This window comes from Mesocricetus auratus, unplaced genomic scaffold (assembly GCF_017639785.1).
Source record: "Mesocricetus auratus isolate SY011 unplaced genomic scaffold, BCM_Maur_2.0 Super-Scaffold_100010, whole genome shotgun sequence".
NCBI classification, from domain to species: Eukaryota; Metazoa; Chordata; class Mammalia; order Rodentia; family Cricetidae; genus Mesocricetus; species Mesocricetus auratus.
In genome coordinates this window covers 42,995,234-43,015,938 of record NW_024429194.1, presented here as the reverse complement: position 1 = coordinate 43,015,938, position 20,705 = coordinate 42,995,234, and the positions used below count along the sequence as shown (strand labels likewise).

At 42.3% G+C, this 20,705-nt stretch overlaps 1 protein-coding gene across 3 annotated transcripts in view; it reads right to left on the bottom strand.

Moving 5' to 3' along the window:
- The window catches only part of Plekhm3 (pleckstrin homology domain containing M3), a 151,160-nt gene that overhangs the window by 55,475 nt on the left and 74,980 nt on the right, over positions 1–20,705 (bottom strand). For all 3 annotated transcript variants that reach the window (XM_013113798.3, XM_005070565.4, XM_040753447.1), the window contains exon 6: positions 1,759–1,822. In XM_013113798.3, the coding sequence (XP_012969252.1) occupies positions 1,759–1,822 (64 nt within the window). The remainder of the gene's footprint in view (positions 1–1,758; positions 1,823–20,705) is intronic.

The following is a 20,705-nucleotide window of genomic DNA, read 5'->3' as shown; positions in this document are numbered from 1 at the left end:
CTTGCCTATGGGAAAGGTGCACAGGACTGAAGGAGCAAGTAGGTCTAAATTTGACAAGAAGTAGAGACTCACACAAGACTTCTCTCAGGTCTGCCCAACTAAATGCTACGTTATTTCTTCCATTTAAAATAGCTGTCTTATCTCCAAATGAAAAGGAACAAAAAAGCCTTAATTTTAAACTCAAAAAAGACATAAACCAGAAACCTTGAAAAGTAACATAAAGTCTGAAAAATGACTGAAGGACATGGGTGAGTTTTTAAGCTGCGCTCATTTCTTTTGGGTAAAATAACCAGAGGGAAACAAGGACAGACTCAAAGTTGTTTCAGATTCCTGAAAGTTTTCACAATTATTTTTTGATTGACTCTTCCAGATTCCGTATTTGTTTAGAGAGTAAAGCAATGCTTCCATTCAGTGTCTAGCAGCTTCTTAGGGAGGGGGTGTTGATTTAAATGATTAACCAAAGCTAAGCATACTCAGAACTTAGGGCTGAGCACACAAAACCTTGGTTTCTTCCTGGATCTAACCTGGTCAATCATTAAAAGTACACACACTAACAAAATCGTAAAGGCTGGTTTTGACTCTCTTCTGTGCTCTGTTATGCTTTATTAAACTTTAAAAGTCACTCAGCTGTTAGATTTCAGCACATCTGAAGGCTTTGTGCATTCACTCACTGCCCTTTCCATATCTTTTTATTCTTCACATAATTTACAGTTCAAAAATTCATATCACATTAGATTCATGATTAAAAAACAATCCATTTATCTTTGGTATAGTCACAAGGCCTCATCACTGTCTAGTTCAGTCCTGGAAGAAATCCACATCTATTGGCAGTCTATCCTCACCTCCATTCTTTCCCCACTAATCTGCTTCCTGTCACTATGAATTTGCTCATTGTGGACATGCCAATGTTACAATGATACATATTTTTCCCTCTCTGGATTCTTAGCATGATGTTTCAAAGGCTCATCCATGTTGTAGTGTGTATCACGATTTCACTCATTTTGGCTCATTAATGTTATATAATAACGATAAACAACACCTATCAGATCAGTTGATGAACATCTGGGTTGTTCCCCAATCCCCCCCCCCCCCGAAAAAGAGTTTCTCTGTAGCTTTGGATCCTGTCCTGTAAACTTGCTCTCTAGATCAGGCTGGTCTTGAACTCACAGAGATCCACCTGAATCTGCCTTCTGAGTGCAGGCAATAAAGGTGTGTGCCACTATCACCCAACCTGTTCCCCACTTTTTAAATTTTTAATTGTGAATCATGTTGCACTGGGCATTCTTGCAAAGGTTTTGCTTCGTTTGTTTTTGGGACAGGGTTTTGTTATGTTTGCTATGGAGCTGTGCTGCCTCAGTCTCCTACATAGCTGGAACTGTGAGGGCATATCACCCTACCCTGAATTCCTGTACAAGTTTTCATAAGGACATACGTTTTTCATTGTCTTGGGCATATACTTGGGAGTGGAATCTCTGGATTATATGGTAACTCAAACCTTCTGAGAGCTGCTAACCTGCTCTCCAAATGGCTGTCCCAATACCCCACAAGCGGTGCATGAGAGCTCCAGTGACTCCATTCTTGTCGGTGTTTGTCCTCGTCTCCTAGTACCTTTTTATACTAAATCTCCCTCCTATCATGAAGAAGTTTAATTGAATGTGAAGAAACTACCACAATGACACATTAATTCCAAGCTAAAGTCATAATCTACAAAGTGACTTCTGACAGAAAACAATAATGAAAAGGCCTCTGCGCACTTACCTGCTGCAGGTCAGCAAGAGAGTACAGGTGGATCTGTTGCAGGAGGTATTCTCTGGGGAAAATTCTGGAGACAAAGCAGATACACAAGTGACTAATGGTCCTACAAGACACACTTTTCCACGCTAAACCTCACTCAGAATCCTTTTCCTCTGCCCTCAGTCCTTTTCTGTCACCTCTGTTTACGTTCCCAATCCCTTTAACACTTGGATATATTTCTTTTTAAATAAATACTATGAAAATATGAATTTTCATTTATGATTTTATCTGAAATGCTATACTATTATGTAGTGTTCTAGGACACAGACGATTTTTTTGTTTTGTTTTTGATCTTTTTGTTTTTGGAGATAAGTTTTTGATATGTAGCCCACTGTGGCCTTGAACTTAAAATCCTCCTACTTTAGCCTTGGCAGATGCTGGGATTACAGGAGTGCACCACTATGCCTGGACCTACGTCTGGTTTCCTGTAGTAGTTATGACTCTTAACAAATTGTGTGTTTTACATACATCTCAAACCCAGCTTCTATGCTAGCCAGCCACTATGCTGTAACAAGGACAACTGAATTTGCAATCTCTAACATCTTTGTAGCTGTTACAATAATGTTTGGATAAAAATGGCACCAATAGGCTCACATGTTTGGAGATTGGTCACCTTTTGGTAGAACTGTTTGGGAAGGATTAGTGGGTATAGTCTTGTTAAAGGAGGTATTGTCATTAGGGGTGGATTTTGAAGTTTTAAAAGAATCATGCCTCTCTCTTGATATTTTGCTTATGGATCAAGATGTGAGCTCTCAGCTGTCCCTGCTGTCATGCCTCTGCTTTGCCATCATGGACCCCAACCCTCTGAAAATGCAGGGCCAATTAAATGCTTTCTTTTTAGGTTGCCTTATTGTTACAGCAATAGAAAAGTAGTCAATACAACTGTATATCTAATCTAACAAATTTTGGAGTTAAATATTAGAGTGGCAACCTGTGTGTTTCTCTTTAAACCCCTTGGGCAGGGAGACAGTCCTACTGATGCCACATTAATGATATATTCTCTAAAGGGCATATTGAAATTACCCTTAGATTTTGGACACAGATAGTAACAACAGCATAAAACTGTAAACCGAGACTCTACAATAAATTTCATTAGCTGTTGTCAATTTCTAGGATCTAGATAGACGGCAGTGAGTGAATAAGAAACAATAATTGTATATAAGCAGCCCCAGGAAAGGGAGCAAAGTAATTAGAAACAACACACACACACACACACACACACACACACACACACACACACGCACACACACACACGCGCACACACACACACACACCTATAATCTCAGTATTTGGAGGTTAAGGAAAGGGAATCTTAAGTTGGATGTCAACCTGGACTCTATAGTGAGACCCTGACTCAAAAGAAAAAAAAAAACAAAAGAAACAATAAAAAGTAAGCTATACATACAAATAAAATCCAAACTCAAACTCACAATTGCTACCATTTTCTCTCTGTCTTACTTGGTGCTATACAATATTCTTGTGGTTTGCTTGTGAGCCTTAGCCTTTAGTGACTGCACTCTTCTTCCAGCCCTATCTTGTATTCAAAATTAAACCACCAATTTATTCAACTAACATGTATGACTACCCATTAGATGCCAAGCACCAGCAGGTCTCTGTATCTGAGTTCAAGAAGCAAGGAGCCAAGTAAGGCTACAGGATATAATCGAACTGGTAATTAGACAACAGCCTGGAAACAGAAAATGTTAGAACTGAAGCATAGGACATAGCCTTTTAGAATGCAAATTCCAACTTTAGCTACCCATCAGAATCACTGGGCAGTTTTAGGAAGTGAAGAAACACATACATGGGGAGAGAACAGAAGTGATTGCAAAGCAAAAATTCTATTACTAGCACAGCCAAGGTTTAGAAGCCCTGGCCTAATATATAACTTGCTGGGAAATTCATTATTGAGTCTTCCAGTTAAGGACAGGTTAGTTGCCAAACTCTAGAGATGAACATACTTAGTTCTCTGTCCATCTAATGCTGATCAAGCACATGCTATCTATCTATCTATCTATCTATCTATCTATCTATCTATCTATCTATCTATCTATCTATCTGGCACTGTACAATATTGAAAAACTGGGTAATGAATCAGCTGGACAAAAACTTGGCTCACAGAGGACCAAATAGCTACATTCTAGGTTGGAACTGTAGGAAAGTAGAGTAGGAATGGAAGAGTTCTTCTTCAAAACACAGCTCCATCCATAGACCAAGTGACAAGGGAAATAGAACTTGGGCTCTGAGGCCAGGCTCCCTTCATGTCCAATGGTCCAGGGCTGCTCTGTGGCAGGAAGCAGAGCACAGGCCCTGTGCAGCTGGCAGTAGACAGGGAAAGTGCTGCCATGGTGCAGCAGCTTTCCTAGAGAAAGGCCCGTTTTACAAAGTGGGCCATAGTTTCAGGGATCAAGGGATACATACAGCCAACATCCACTTCATTAACACACACAGGACAGAGGTGAGCAGGGGACCATTCCTCACTAGAGAAGGGCCATAGTTTCAGGGATCAAGGGGTACATACAGCCAACATCCACTTCATTAACACACACAGGACAGAGGTGAGCAGGGGACCATTCCTCAGTGTAAAGCACCAATAACAAACAGTAAGAGGAGCCCACTTTTAGCTCAGCACACGTAAGTTCACCCTGCCCTGACAGCTATTCTGAGCATTAAGTATCCATTTTACAGAACAAGAAATGGGCTCAGAGGTAAACACTAATGTGCTCAGGATCATGAAGCTGGGATTCAAGATCAAGAATCTATAAGGACAAAGGACTGTGCTCTTTCCAGATTCTTGGAGTTGGGCACAGGAAGGAGTGAAGTGGATTCGAGTTGACCATCTAATTTAGCTATTGTATTTGTGTTCTTTGGTATAATTGTGTATTATCTTTTTAGGGCAGCAGCAAAATAATCACTGATCTTTGTGCACACATGCACGGGCACGTGCAAGCATGTGCACGCATGTGCATGTGGAGGCCAGAAATTGATTGCTCTCCCCTAATTTTTTAGGCAGGGTCTCTCACTGGCCTTGGGCTTACCAACTTGGTTGAGCTGGCTGGCCAGTACACCTCAGAGATACTCCAGTCTCTGCCTCCCCAGGGCAGAGATCACAAGTATGCCTGGCTTCTACCAACTTTTTACATGGGTGCTGGGGACCCAATCTCAAGTCTCATACATACATACAGACAGACAGACAGACAGGTAGGGCATCTTCTAGTCTGGTCTAGTTTTGCTTCATTAGGCTGTTCTCCACTTGTAAACCTCCTAAATTCAGCCAGGGCAGGTATTCCTGACAGGATACTAGCTCTTTCTAGGATAATGACAATGGGATAAAGAAAGGGGCAGGTGTACACATATAAGGGTCTTTTTCTAAATTCTGACGTTTAAAATAAGTGAAAGTGAGGAAGGAGTCGAAGATGACTCTGAAGTCTGGTGTAGGGGACTGGATGGTGATGCCACTGGCAAGCATGGGATTAGGCTATCAAGAGGGAGGATAACCATGTTATACCTCTATGTGCTCAACACCCAGAGACAGACAGGGGTAAGGGACGTCTTACATCAGCACAGAGTGGAGATTGCTGGAGCTGTGAGGATTGATGGAATAGATGGAACAGAAACCGAAGGGAAAGGGAGATGAAAATAGATAAGGGCTAATTCTTTATGTTACAATGTCTAGAGCTATCAAAATGTATACTTTGGTGGTCTACAATTTTTCTCATGCAGGAAAATTGATGTTTTGAAAAGGACATTCATACATAAGTTGGTGTCTATGTTTCCTTGTTGTTTGTAAAATGCTCATAGCCTTACAGGGTGGTGGTGGCACCTAGAAGCAGGCAGATCTCTGAGTTCCAGGACAGCCAGGGCTACACAGAGAAACCATGTCTATAAAAACCAAAAGGATAAAGGAAAAAAAAGCTCATATCCTTGTAGCATTGATCCAGCCTCCCCAAATATTTACAGCTCACATACCCATAGGATAGTGGTCAAAACCAAGCAATTAATGACTATGGAAGTTACAGTATTTATTCAAATTCCAATTATTTCACTTGTGCTTCTCATTCATTCTAGGATCCTTTCCAGAATATAACACTGTATTTATGGATTGGGGTCTTGTTGTTGGACATTCTTAAGTATTTGCAGGCCACTTGAGACCCAAACACATGCAGAAAAGAAAAATCTAGGACATGGTTTTTAGTGGGATTTTATGGGTAGCGACATGCAATATCATATTCTAATAGGGAAGAAAGAGGATGGTGGGAGTAGATGGAAGGAAGGAACCATCATTTTGAAAGGTAAATGCTTGATAATGAAGTCTCTTAAATAAAAGCAAAGAGGCAGCAGTGCCAGAACAGTGACACAGTGTGTGGTGTGCTAGACAGTGGTCTCGCCATTCCATCTGACCTCTTGCATTATTGTAGAGAAGCTTCAGTCAGTTTAGGACTGAAGGAAGCTGACTGACATAATCTACAGCAGCTGCAACCTGTTATGTTTTGATACTTAAAACTCTTTCTGGTCTAAAATCCTATGATGTATATGGTTAGAATTAGTAGGATGCAATAATTATTCATAAACTAAATCATCCTGGCATGCCCTTGAATTCCACTAGGCAGCCAGAGTCCTTAGGCTTGTGCTTTACCTGCGAGAAGGCAGGTTTTATGTAAGTGCTGAGTTTGCTGCTTTAATGAACACAACTGATGAGCAATGAAGGGCATTTCCAGTGTCTTCCTCCTGAGCCCTGCTATTCTTTTCACAGCATCTCAGCAGCTCTGGCGTCTGTCACCTCCACTACTTCTTCAGCATTAGTGCACAGCTAAAGGTAGTTCTGTGTCTACTTAGTGTTGCTAACTATGTCAATGAATTTTGCATGATTTACTTTCCCCCTCCCTAGAAAAGAGACTCTGTTCCTCCAGAAGCATGTCATCTACTGTCTCCCTGCATCACGCTCCAGTGCTGAACACCATAATTTATATGAGGTCAATCTAGACAGCCATAAAAACTGGAAAATGCAATATATGTGGAAAAGCTAAAGGGACTGAGCCTACTGTATCTGGAGAACATGTATGTCCAAAAGATTTAGTGGTGGCTGTTAAAATACAGACTTTTAAGAGCGATAACGTCAATCAGCCTTTCTCTCCAAGAGGAAGGAAGTTGTGACATAAACATACTGACGCCAAGTGGGAAAATAAATTTCCCAAGAGGGGCAAGTGGGACCTATTAAAATGCATCTCCTGTAGAGATGCTTTTTAATGTAAATGAAAGAGAAGAGATTTTCCTACAGACATTTAGAGACTGGGCTGTGCTCTTGTACCTAGAAGAGGCATGGCAACAGGGCAACAGGACAGATAGGGCTTGCTAATCCTCTCCCTGGAAGCAAACTGAAGTGGGAATACATTCTCTGAAATGGTTTCCTTTGGGCATACTGACCACAGAGGAAACACAGTGTAAGGACACAAACACCAAGATCAGGACAGGCAGCCAGGGCTGTTCTACTGTGGCTTGGATCACACCAGTTGACCCATCAGAGATAGGCTCTTGAGAAAATGGACTGAACTTGCGGGGGTGCCTGAGGTCATTCCTCCTTAAAGTCTGAATAGGAAGGAGATGGGTTACAGAGGACCTCGATGTGCAGGGCCTGCTCTGGCAGCAGTAAGATGCCTGAGATAGCTCTGTCCAGCGAAAGGTACCTCAGGGGATGCCATCACTTAAGGGACTATGCTGGTAGAGCCACTGATGTCTGAAAAGCAAATCTGGTGTCCCTTAAAAATACTTATGCTAGCATTGATTTTACTACTAATAGATTCAATAAAGCATGGATGATTTCTTGCATTCATTCATCAGAAAATACTTCTGATTATTTTATGTCCTATGAATTTAACAGATACCTTTGCAACTTGTCACTGTAGTTAAGAACCTAAAATCAGCACATACTTCATTGCATTAAGCAGTTGTTGGGCTCACGGTATGTTGCAGTCAGTGTTCCTGCCCCTGAAGATTTGGAAAGACATAGTAGTAACATACGGATATACATGCAGGGTGAGGATCCTGGCAGGACCCCTGGGCAGGAAAGGCCTCCAAGAATGGGAAGTCAGAGGTTAATGGGAAGAAGTGGAAATGGGTGGAATGACGGCATTCCAGGCGGAAGGAGAAGCGGCAGGAGGCTCTCAAAGGTTGAAACATGCACAGTGCCCTAGCCAGCTTCTCCAGGGCAGGGAGCTTTTGCTGTTTCTCTGTCTGGGAGTGTACACCACAGAGTGTGAGCTTAGAGAGTTTGGATGTAGCCAGCCATCAGGATGTGTGTGCCTTGATTGTCAAGCTGAATCTACTTAAGAAGTAGGGTGCCACAGAAATGCCCTAAGAAAGACAATGACATGGTGAGGGCTGGGACTTTAAAGGATCACAGTGAGCAGAAAAGGATTGAAGGGAGCAATCTTTTTGTTTAAAAGACTAGAATAGAAATAAAGAGGTCTAAGAAGAATGTAAGGGTTAGAAAGAGGGACCTTCTACCAGAAAGATCTTCACCTCAATCTTCAGGTCAAGGTGAATCACACAGAAGCCTGCATTACTCAGTTTCCCCACTAAGTCAAATGTGTAACTGGAAGCTGTTTTGCTGAGGGAGGAAGGAGAGAAGTGCTTTTGCTGAGGAGATAGGAGCTGTGGGTATGGCCAAATGGAGCCTCCAAGCGTGTACAGAAGATTCCTGTCTCAGACTGTGGGTTTCAGGAGATAGGATTAAAAGGGAGTCCAGGACGGCACAGCTGGGAAACAGAAAAGACCCCTGAGAAACTGTGCCAGAAAGGATTTTTGCAGAAGCCTGGGAAGGAGTACTTTGACAGGGAGGCCAATGGAGGCAGCCTCTCAAGGAGCAAGATGGAATCCACAGCACAAGAGCTGGTGAGGAGGTCAACAACTGTGCACCCTGCAAACAGGAATTCATCAGTGACCTCAGACAATGAGTGATTGTGGGGAGGAGGAAGGCAGAAGACTGCAGAGGGATAAGGATGGCAGGAGACTCTTAGAACTTAGCTTAAAATGGAAGGGGAGAAAGTGGGCCATTGCTAAAGAAGGATATAGGATTGAGAAAAGAATGGGAGAGAGTTGGGCATACTTATATGCTAAAATAAAGAAGTTAACACAGCAGCAGGAACACAGAAATTGCTGCAAGTAACAGAGTCTGGCCCAAAAGAGACCTACAGGAAAGGGGATGTGGAGACAACAGGAAGTTCTTTCCAAAACATAGTATACACAGGCTTGTGTGCGTACACACACATGCACACGTACACTATTTCTCAATTGGAATGCTTCCAATTTTTCCAAAATTTTATGTAAAAGGTATTATTTACTAATTTTGCTGATGTAACCTCCAGACTTCATCATATTAGGAACTGAAAGCTACAGACTAAGTGAAGATTATCTGACTTAGCAGTTGTTTTCAGATGAGGCAGCTACATTTGGACTTTCCATGCATTAAGTGACTTCTCTGCACTATAACAGTATTAATCATCAGGCCCAGAAGCATTTCTACAGCAGGCAACCACATGCATGGCCCTGCTCACAGCGATGCAAATTCATCTAGCTAGTCCGGATGCTCAAGCCAAAGACTAAAGAGATAAGGAGAGTCAACTCCACATCTATTTCATCCATCAGAGGGAATCACATCACCGACAGTAGCATATCTAGTTCTCTTGAACAAATACTGAAGAAGCCTGTTAAAGGACCACAGCCACCGGCTAGCACATCCAGGTCAGTACCAACAGTTCTATTTTATCATCTTGGGAATTTCCTGACACACTGGGAAGGCAACGTAGACTTCGTTTATAGCTTGCTCTAATGAGAAAAGTGAGAGAAAGATGAAAACTAAAAGGGAAAGGTCATGTATGATTTAGAGCCCTTGTATTAGCTGACACTCGGGGTTAAACATTCAGAGATAATTGCCTATGAATTCAAGGACAATCGTCTTTAACAAAAAAAGCTAGGGGGAACCTCATTTTATTTTGTTCTATGATATTAAGACTCATTTAACTGGACTAATTTCCGAGGACTTCGACTCCCACCAGCCCCAATACTCACAACAGTAAAGGGACCCAGGGAACTGGGCTCTTCACAGAGTCTGATAGAATTATTAATATATATGATATGTCCAGGAAGCTCAGTTCTCAGAGGCACTTAAAAACTCAAGACTAGGGGTGGAAAGAGGGTTTAGTTGGCAAGGTTCCTGCTGTCTAAGCAGAAGAAACTTGAGTTCAATCCCCAGAACATACATAAAAACATAAAATGCTACTAAGCATTATGGGTAACCAACCTATTCCTGATTGGCTTCGAGGCCTGATCCACAGGATGGAACTCTATATAAGCTGAGTAAACCAGGGAAGACCATAGGCCCTGGGGGAAACTCACTACTGTTGTTTTGCTAAACAAACATGTGATCAAGCTGCCTTCTAAATCCTCATGGTTATTTCCATAGACTAATGCGACTCAGCCTTTGTCAGAGAAGTTTCTTATTGCATGGGAAGTGGTTGACACAGAAACTGGTACTAGTCAAAGTGCTGGGAATAAGGGATGGTGAAGTCCTCAGCCCTAAGTGTGACATCTGCATCACCCTCTCCAAGGCTTAGGAAATCTTAGAAGTGGGGATAAAAAGAATAGAAGAAGTGGAGGACAGGGAAGTGAGTTGCAAAAAGATATCTTCTGGACATCATGTGGTGGCTACACTCAGCATTTCATCAAAGTAGGAAATGGGGTCATCCCTTCCAAAGGGGTCCTTTTGTTTTTTTTATTGGATTTTGAGTGTTCTTTTTCTTTTATTTTTAAAGTTTTTAAGATTATTTTTAATTACGTGTAGGTGTGTGTACATGAGTGTGGGTGCCCACAGAAAAGAGGCCAAAGAAGTTGAACCCTCCTGGAGCCGGAGTTACAGTTACAGGCAATTGTGAGCCATCCCATGCCATTGTTAATCTGAGGTCCTACAGAGGAGCACTACAGGCTCTTAGTTCTAAGCCATCTCTCTAGGCCCTGCAGGAGTAGATGGTCAATAGTAGCTGGGGAGGGGTGTCCCTTTCTTTAGTAGCATAGCCACCCATAAGTTGTCATGCTCCACTAAATAACCTCCTGCCCATGCTCCTTCAAGCAACCCTGACTAAACTCAGGGCGTCACACACAGACATGAAAGTGGAGGAGAAGCTGCTGGGGAAGAAGGGAGCTTTCAATCAAAGAAGGTCATAGGGTAAAAATGACTTAAATCCAGTATACACATGCATGAAACTGCCAAAAGAATTAAGATACATTTTTTTTTTAAAAAGCCAGATGTGGTTGCAAGTACTTCCAGTCTGGTGGGGGAGGGGTGGGGTTCTCTGGCCAACCAGCCTAGCCAAATTAGTGAGCCCCAGGCCAATAACACATTGTGTCTCAAATAACAAGGTACATGGCTCCTGACCCTAGGCTGTCTTCTGATCTCTACATGCATGCGCACACGACTAAAGTGAAGGGGGTGTTGTAATGGAAATATCTCAAATCAAACAGTCTTTAAAGAAAAAACTCACAGCATGCATATTCACATACACAATCAAGAAGATAATACCAAATGCAAACCTCCAGAATTTGATTCCGAATAATAAGGGTCTCAAAGAAGAATAGAGATGAATAAGAGATAATTTACAAAGAAAACCATTTATTCACATATTACTACTCTGTTTTTCAAGAATATGTGATCCAGGGCAGGTAATTTGTATTGAGTTGCAAGAGCCATTTTGCCTTTGCTTTAGAGGGCACATATACCCACATCGGAATCTGTAAAAAGCACTGTGAGGCATCCCAGGATGAAGCAATTTGGTGTTCGAGATATGAGCTGCAAACTCTCTTGAAATAGTTACATTAGGCTGGATGTGGAGAGGACTCATGTGTCCAGTCATGCTCCGAGCTAATGGAAAAACAATTTGAAATCAAAGGCAGGTATTTCGATGAGAACCCACATTGAAGAAATAAGCTTCAATCATTTCTCTAGATACCTCATTTTGCTAATCTCATTGGTGGAAAAAGTGGCAAGATTGCACACGGTATTATATCTGAGTAGATAGTTACAAGAAATAAGGGTTTCTTTTACCTGGTCATTCAGAAAGTATATGTAAGCTACTTAGCAACAATCTAAGGACTGGAGTAGCAATGCTTGGAAGTAATTTGGGCTGTGATTATTCTGGGGCTTAGGTGTAAAAGTGACAGATCACATCACTTTTATATATCCTAGCTCAAATTCTTAAAGTAGTTTTAATAGGAACAAGAATATCATATTTTTCTTATAGTATCCCAGAAAACGATTTTAGGTAATTATATATATATATATCATTTAATTTGGAATAAGACAAAACTACTCCATATTTTTTGAAGAATTTTCCAGTAAAGAGCTATGTATGTATACAGTTTAGTATATTTAATATACACCTTCCCAGCACACCCTCCTCAAAGTTTATTAATCTGTTTACTGTAGCTTGGCCCTGTCCTGCAGGCAGTCTGTAGTTCCATTTTAGATTTATGATATTGATATGTATGTTTACATATAAAATATCGAATATATATTTTTGGCTGATTGAGACCTCTGGAGAAAGACAAAGAAGGGAGGTAGCACAAGAGAGCAGGAAGGCTTGCAGACAACATTTCTAGAGTTGGAAAAGAAAAATCAATTACGATGCAAACTACGGTTAGTTGCTTTCAAACATTTTCAAAATGGCATCTATATTTTATGGATTCTGAGCTCTGGTAGATTCATGCAGCTGGTCTGTTAAGACTGTAACCCAACTTTAGCTAATGACAGTTTAAATTAACTAAGCTAAAACTAGCCATAAAAGCCTGGCCAATTCTAGAGAATAAAAAAAAAAGTCATGTTCATTTACCAAGCATAAAGAAGTACTATTAATTTGCTTGAAGTATTAATAAAGTACTGGTCTTTAGTGATATTATTTTAGGGAGCATACTAGGCCAGTAAAATGGCCTAGCCGGTGGAGGTGCTAGTGTACAGGCCTGATGATGAAGTTGGAGCCCTGGTTCCCAGATCCTACAAGGCATTTCATACACACTTATGATAGTACTGTTGCTGAATGGGCTTATTCTTCTAAAGCTCAGAATTAACCATATTTTGCACACTTAGATCTTACATTTTTGTAACAAAATATTCCTAAAATCAAAGAGACACAAAACATAATCGGTAGATTTTAAGATCTGTGTGCTCATAATAAAGTAAGCATATTTTTCTCTAATTCCCCATTGTGTGTGAGAGAGAGAGAGACAGAGAGAGGAGAGAGGAGAGAGAGAGAGGGGGAGAGAGAGAGAGAGAGAGAGAGAGAGAGAGAGAGAGAGAGAGAGAGAGAGAGAGAGAGAGAGAGAGAGAGAGAGAGAGAGAGAGAGAGAGAGAGATCAGGCACCAGAGGTTGGCACTGGCTATTGTCCTCTGTTGCTCTCTATCTTAGTTTGAGACAAGGTTTCTCACTGAACCTGGATGTGATGTCACCCTTTCTGCTAAGTTGGCTGACCAGTGAGCCTTAGGGATCTTCCTATCTCCACCCCAGCAGCACTAGGGTTACAGACATGTACTATCATGCCCAGCTTTTACATGAGCACTGGGGATTCAAACTCAGGTTCCCATGGTGCATGACAAACACTTTGCCCTGTAAGCCATCTCCCCAGCCCCTGCAGATACTTTACTATCTCACTATTTGCTGGGACTCTTGTTGAGCGTACTGCTCAATAATAATTCTTTTATGCTTAAGATCACAACAAAAAGTAATTCATGATTTTTTAAACCTTTACTGAAATTAAGGATGTTTTGTCAGGCATATTGCCTCAGACCTGTAATCCCAGAATTTACGAGGCTGAAACAGGAGGATTGTCATGACTTTAAGGCTAACCTGAGTACAGATTGAGACTCTGTCTCAAAAGTGTGCAACTAAGTGACATGATTACATGAAAATAGTATACAATGAAGCCATTTTAATGGGAAAGAAGCATTTATAGAGAAAAATTCTAGAAAACAATGCTCAGAAGTGAAGAGCAGTGGTTGCTTTATTTTTTTGTTTTCTATAATGAATTATATCTATGACAATAAGCAAAACCCAGTTTGACCACATAAAGATGCCAGAATCTTGGTAACAGAATTTTATCTACTTAGTGAACTTATTCAACAAACATTTATTAGTCTCCATTCCATATCAGGTGCTGTTCCGGGCCTTGGGGATACAGCAGTGAGCAATACAGACCAAAAGCCATGACCTGGTATAGCTTACCTCTTGGGGAAAGAGTATAAGCATATGTTGAACAAAGAACTATTTTTTGTTCATTAAGACAGGTTGACAGACAAAATACCATGCCATGCCAGTTGTGAATAGGCAATGGAAGACGCCAGGAGGGATGGGGGCAGGGATGTTAGGTTGCACACTGGTGGGAATTCAAAATACAGTCAAAGATGCTTCTTTAAAGTGATGGTACGCCGGGCGGTGGTGACACACGCCTTTAATCCCAGCACTCGGGAGGCAGAGGCAGGCGGATCTCTGTGAGTTCGAGGCCAGGCTGGACCAGCAGCCTCCAAAACAATACAGGGAAGCCCTGTCTCGTAAAAACCAAAAAAATAAAATAAAATAAAAAATAAAGTGATGGTACATAAAGTCCTAGAAGAAGTGAGCAAGCAGTGATACAGAAACACGGGTAGGAGCTCCTTAGCAGGAGCAACAGAAAGGCCAGCTTGACTGGAGCAGAGGCAGGAAGTGGTGGGAGGTGAGACAGAGGATGCATGGGGACATGACTCTGCACAGTTTTGGCCTTCACTTGGAGTGAAGGGTAAAGCTATTAGATTAGTTGGGCCAGAAGTGACATCATCCAATCTGCACATTAGCTGCAGCTAGAATCTTAAGAATACACTGAAGCAAGGGGGGCAGTGACTGCAGTAATCCAGGACAGCACAATGGTGCCTGGGACCAGGTGACAGCACTGAATATGGAAAAGAGAAGACACAGTTTGAAGCTGAAGCTATTGGGGTTTGCCAAGAAGAAGGAGTTTGACCTGGAAAAATGGATGGTGTCCTTAAGTGACATAGGGAAAAGTGGTTTGCCATGGGAAGTGGGACAAGAATTTTGAGCCTGGTTTGGACATAGTAAACTTGATAATATTAACTGTGCAAACACCATTTCATCTGCTGGACTTAGCCTCACACTTCTAGGGTGCTCACTAGAAAACCCGTGTAACTGGGTAGAGGGGGACCCAACACGAACTTGGCAGGATAATGTTAATAAAAATGGCAATCTGCACAACAGAAAGCGCCCATTGCTTAGTGAATCTAACATGTTGGTGGGAACTCATACTAGATATAAACACCATTAAAAAAAACATGAAATGAGAAAAAAGAGACTTAGGAGGAAGGAGAAAGTCAAGTCAGGGTCTTCTTCAGAGCAACCAGCCAAAGACGAAATTAATTGACAAACAACAGGCCCACATTTTCCTTTCCCAACACTAACGTGACCCTGCTCTGATCACCAGGAACCCAGGCTTGAAAGTAGTGATTGCCCTGGACCAGCATTGAGAAGAAAGAGTTTAGATTTACCAGCCACATAAGGCCAACTCACACTTTTAATGACAGAGAATGAGAACTACCTGAGCAGAACCGAATGATTCAAGTCATCAGAAGAGAAACATGGGATTTAAGAAAAGCTTGTCCAGGCCGGGTGTTGATGGTGCGCGCCTTTATTCCCAGCTCTTGGGAGACAGAGGCAGGCAGATCTCTGTGAGTTCGAGACCAGCCTGGTCTACAGAGTGAGTTCCAGGATAGGCTCTAAAGCTACACAGAGAAGACCTGTCTTGGAAAAACAAGTGGAGGGAGGGAGGGAGGGAAGGAGGCAGGTAGGCAGGCAAGCCTATTAAGCAGATGGTGTCAGTCTTGGTGATGTGGCCTAAGGTAAAATGGGGTGGGGTGGGTAGCTAGAAAGTTTTTAAAATTCATTTTCTTTTGTAAAGTTATTTGATTTCTGAGGCTGTTTGCCTTTGGTTTTTTTTAGTGTTACTATATGTTCTTATATGAAATGATAGTGAGAAATAATAATGTTTTGTTTGTTTTTAGTATCTGTTTTGGCTAGAGACATACACAGAGCAACCCTGCAGATACTGCTTTGTTTTTTTTTTTTGTTTTTTTAAGTTTCCAGGTCTGGGAAATGGAAAGGTCTGGCAAATGGTGACCTATGCAAAATGCACTTGCTGGCACTAAGCCAGTTGTCCTTCCTGGCTCCCCATGGATGACAGAGCCTGCTGTTGAGCCCAGACACATACCAGTCAGCCATCTTAGCTCCCCACTGTGTATCCACTGCCCTGCCTTTCTTCATGGTCCTAAAGGTCTCAGTCGAGTCTTCAGGAGGAATGAAAGATGGTCCTCTCAGCATGAGCCAGGATCGGTGATGCATATCTGTGAGGCAGTGACAGGTGGGTCACTGAAAGTTCCAGGTCAGTTTGTTCTACATAGTGAGAGCAAGTCTCACAGGAAGACCTTGTCTAAAGCATGATTTTAAAGAGTATGGAGACCTCGGATGTCACCAACATTTACTGGGGAGGTATAGTGATCTAAGCACAAGAAAACCAGCTCTAACTGGACTCTGCAGCTCATCAGCCTTTCTCTGTGGGCAAGGCAGAGCTCTCAGTTGCAGTCCTTTCCTTCTTTTCTAAGCATCCTTGGTCCTATGTGCCTAAAAGGACTGCTATAAAGAAAATTACAGATTCTTGGGGAAGTCCCTCTTGTTGCTACAAATCCTAATAACTGTAAGTAATTCTGAAAAATGTTAAATGGCATTTTAGTGACTAGTAAGCTCTTGGTATACAGCTAACTGACGCAGGCTTCTATTTTAGCCCTAAGAAGGAGCAGAACAACCTTGTCCTCTCAGAGCCTTTTGGGATATGGCCCTGAAGAGATGTAAAATACCAGGCACTTAAGCATCAACTGAGAGGTTTGGAGGATCACTGTTGGAAGAGACCACTGGACAGTCACAGGAAGTGGCGGCATCTGAGTTGGCCTGCAGCGAGAGTGGCCTGTAGGTGGGAGAGGCAAGTGGTGGGTCAAGGGAATGAGTATTTTACTTTGGCTGGGTAGGGCGTCGAGGATCTGCCAAGGGCCATGTGGAGATGAAACCATAAATGCAGTTGCGGGCAGGGATCGATGACCAACCAGGAATGCTGTCATATCTTGCAGGAAGCTGAACAACACAGTTGGTTCTATGGCTGGATGGCTGCTGCCTAGACTAGCCAGGGGATCCAGCAGAGACAGGGTTGCCAATTAGCAAACTAGAGAAATAGGGATGAGAGGCCAGACAAGGGGGACCACAGGAACAGAAAGAAGCATATGACTAGCTCTTAGTGAACCTTAAAACAGTGCAAAGTAAGAAAATGGTGTGAAATTAATTGAAACAGCCTAGGCTACAAAGATGTATGCTTCTCAGGCTTCAATGACTTCGGCAGACACATGAGTGGAAACAGCCAATAGGCAGCTAGAGGCACAAGCTGGTGACGATCTCTTCCCAGTCACTGTAGATTTATTTGCAGATGGGACATGACTCCCTCCTGCAGCTGACCATGAAGGGTCCTGAGGAAAGGCCACCTTCCGACATGCATGGAGCTGCCAGACAAACTCCAGTTGGGAATTAGGAACATGAAGAAAGGCGGTGGAGGCTTTGTCTCTCACTCCTCCTGCTAGAGAGCTGGAGGGAGGCATGGAGGCAGCAAAGATGCAGAGAATGGAAACTCAGAACAGTTGGAGAACAAAGAAGGGCATGGAGACGAGAGACCCAGGAGAAAGTAGCCACATGGTCAGAAGGCCATTGAAACAGGAATGTGCAGAAGCCACAATGTCTTCAAAGAATGCAGTCCCCACCAGGGTCAAGTAAGAAAGCAGGCAAAGGGAAAAACGGAGATTTCCTACAAGCTTTAACAATCGAAGGAACACCTGAGGTAGCAGCTTAGGCGGTGGTGGGAGAGAAGGCTGCTCTGCTTTGTTTTCAATTATCCAGGTGAAGAAAACTGAAGGGGAAGGTATTAGTTAAATGCGCTAGACCAATTAGGATGTGTTCTCTGCAGGGTTCTGTGCCACCACTGCAGGGCCAGAGTCCACATCTGGGGACTCCTCCTGATGATGTACTCTTTACACAGAAAGACCCAGGCTCTTTGTTGGGCTCCAGTCTCCAAGACACATTGTTCTTATCATTTAAGCTTATGAATCCAGGGCTAAAAATCTCAAATGCCTGCAAACCCAGGAGCTACTGGGAATGAATGAGACAGGCTGGGACTAAGAAACAGGACAGGCATTATTATGTCTTCCAGGAGATGCTGGGCTTGAAGGGACAATAGGAGTAGCAGAACTACAGTAAAGCAGATTCCTGCTACATAAAAATGAGGGAAGCCCTGCGCAATGAGAGCTTCCGAATTTCAAAGCAAAGAGAAGCGGGAAGCTGTGTGTGTGTGTGTGTGTGTGTGTGTGTGTGTGTGTGTGTTGTGTCGTGTTGAAATTCTTGCTTTTTCTTTATTCTGGGTATGTGGTGTGACTGTGTATGATATGTGTGCATAAGTGACTTTCCTAATAAGGCAGAGATGAAATTAGCTTCCTGGCGGTCAAATGCCAATACAATGAATTAATGTGTGTGAGTACGGATATAAGTGTGCACCATGAAGCACATGTAAAGGTCATGGGACAATCTTAGGTGTCAGTCCTCACCACACCCACACCCTCTGCTTTTTTTTTTTTTTTTTTTTGAGACAAGGCCTCCGTTTTTGTTGTTCTCCTCTGCCATATGCCAGGCTGGCTAGCCTGTGAGCTCTAAGGCTTCTCATTCTTTTGCCTCCCATCTGCCCTAGGAATTCCTGGAGTACAGAAGCATATTAACAAGTTCAACACACACACACACACACACACACCACACACACACACACAGTGCAAGCATTATATGGGTAACTCCTACTTTTTAACATGTCATTTTAGAGCTTAGTGGAAGCCATTCCTGTAAGACTCCTGTAAGGTCAAACAAAATAGAAAATAGGTCTGTTGGCCTTGAGGTACCTCTTGTTTCGTACCTCTGATTTAGACATATCCTTCTAGCCCTGAGTTGAATTGAATATATAGGCAGTTCTTCCTTGTGTCCCTCCAGAACACGTCCCTTAATGGCTACTGATCCCATGCTTCCTGACACTGCCGAAATTTCCCATAGTTCTTCACACACCTTCATGTGTGGACACGATAAATAACTCTTCTAACAACAAAAAGCTAACAAGGCCTTGAGCTAATTCAGCAGGGTCACCATCTGGGAGTCATCAGAAACAGAACTGTCAGCGCCGTAAACATTTGAGGCTTCATAGAAGACACTGACTCTTTCTAAACTAATCAGTGCTGCCAGTCAAGATTTGCAGCAGAGATTTGAGACCGAGACATCCATTTAACAACAATAACAAAAACAGTGAGGACGAAAACCGTACAGTCATAATAACAAGGGACTAAAAGCAAACTGTGACTTCCCTAATAAGGCAGAGACCCAAGTTGGCTCCCTGGCGGTCAAGCGCCAATACGATTAATCAGTCTGTTTCCAGTTTTCTCGCGACAGCAATATTAACAGTTTGTTTTACTCTGTTTATACGGTGCTGACAGGTCTTCGGCATGTTGGGCCTACTTGCTGGTGATTAATGACCACTCTCATTCTGAAGTAAAACCAGGCAGGAAGAAAATGCCTTTTATAACTAGTTAGGAGCCACATTCTCTGAAATTTTTGTTGTTGTTTCCCTGTTACCCATCAGCACCTCCCTCTATTACCCTCTTTATGCATGTGAGAATATTCATTCTCCCCTAACTGGCTCGTCTTCCTTTCCCTGCTCTGAGATGCTCTGTCCTCTGCTCAAACAGGGGCCCTAAAATGTATGCTGTGAATGAACCTGGCATCTCAGAAGGTGCTGTTGGCTCATTTTGTTCTTAAAAATTTCATTTCTATAGAAATCAAAGAACAGGTGTAGAGTGGCTCTGCAAATGGGAAACTTAGCTTATTAAGTAGGTAATAATCCCCTTTCATGTTTACAGCTATGTTTACAGACAAAGAAGACAGCAGAGGGGAAATTATAAACTGGTTGCTGTAGGAAGTCCTGTCACAGAAAGTCTGAGAGATTACTGCATCAAACAGTCATATTTCAAAAGAGGTCAAAAGATTTGATATAAAAAGATCTACCCTGTCCACATACTTCCCCTTATAAAAAGAAAGCTATAAGAGTACTATTATCACTAATATGCTGATCTTTTCTTCCTTTCCATTTGTATTTACTTTGTGTGTATGTGTGTTTGTGCACACACATGTTCATGCTACAGGATGCATGTGCATGCCTAAGGACAAGTTTGTAGGTGTTGGATCTTTCCTTTACCATGGGGGTTCTGGGGATTGAACTCAGGTTACCAGACTTGGAAGCAAATGCCTTTACCCACTTGGCCACCCTTCCTTTTCTGTTTGCTTGTTTGTTTAGACAGGGTCTTGCAATATAGCCTGGCTGAACTCATCCTCTCTGTGTAGCACAGAATGGCTTTGACTCTGCACGCCGCCTGCCTTAGCCTCACAGGGAATACAGTGTGTGCCACCACATCCAGTCACCAAATGTATTTTACTGCACTTTATTTTATTGTGACAGGATCTCTTGTAGCCCAAATCAGCCTTGAATATACTATATGGTCAAAGATAACCTTAAACTCCTGATCCTCTTACCTCTACATACCTAAATCCTGGGATTCAGGTATGCATTATTCCCAACTTCATCTTAATAGTACCTAAGTATAGGAAAACTAAAAAATGAAAACTGAAAAAAGAACGAACTTCCTGTAAGGGTCTCTAGGAAACAGTATCGCATTGCTTGCACTCAGGGTGAGTCTGCCACACTCA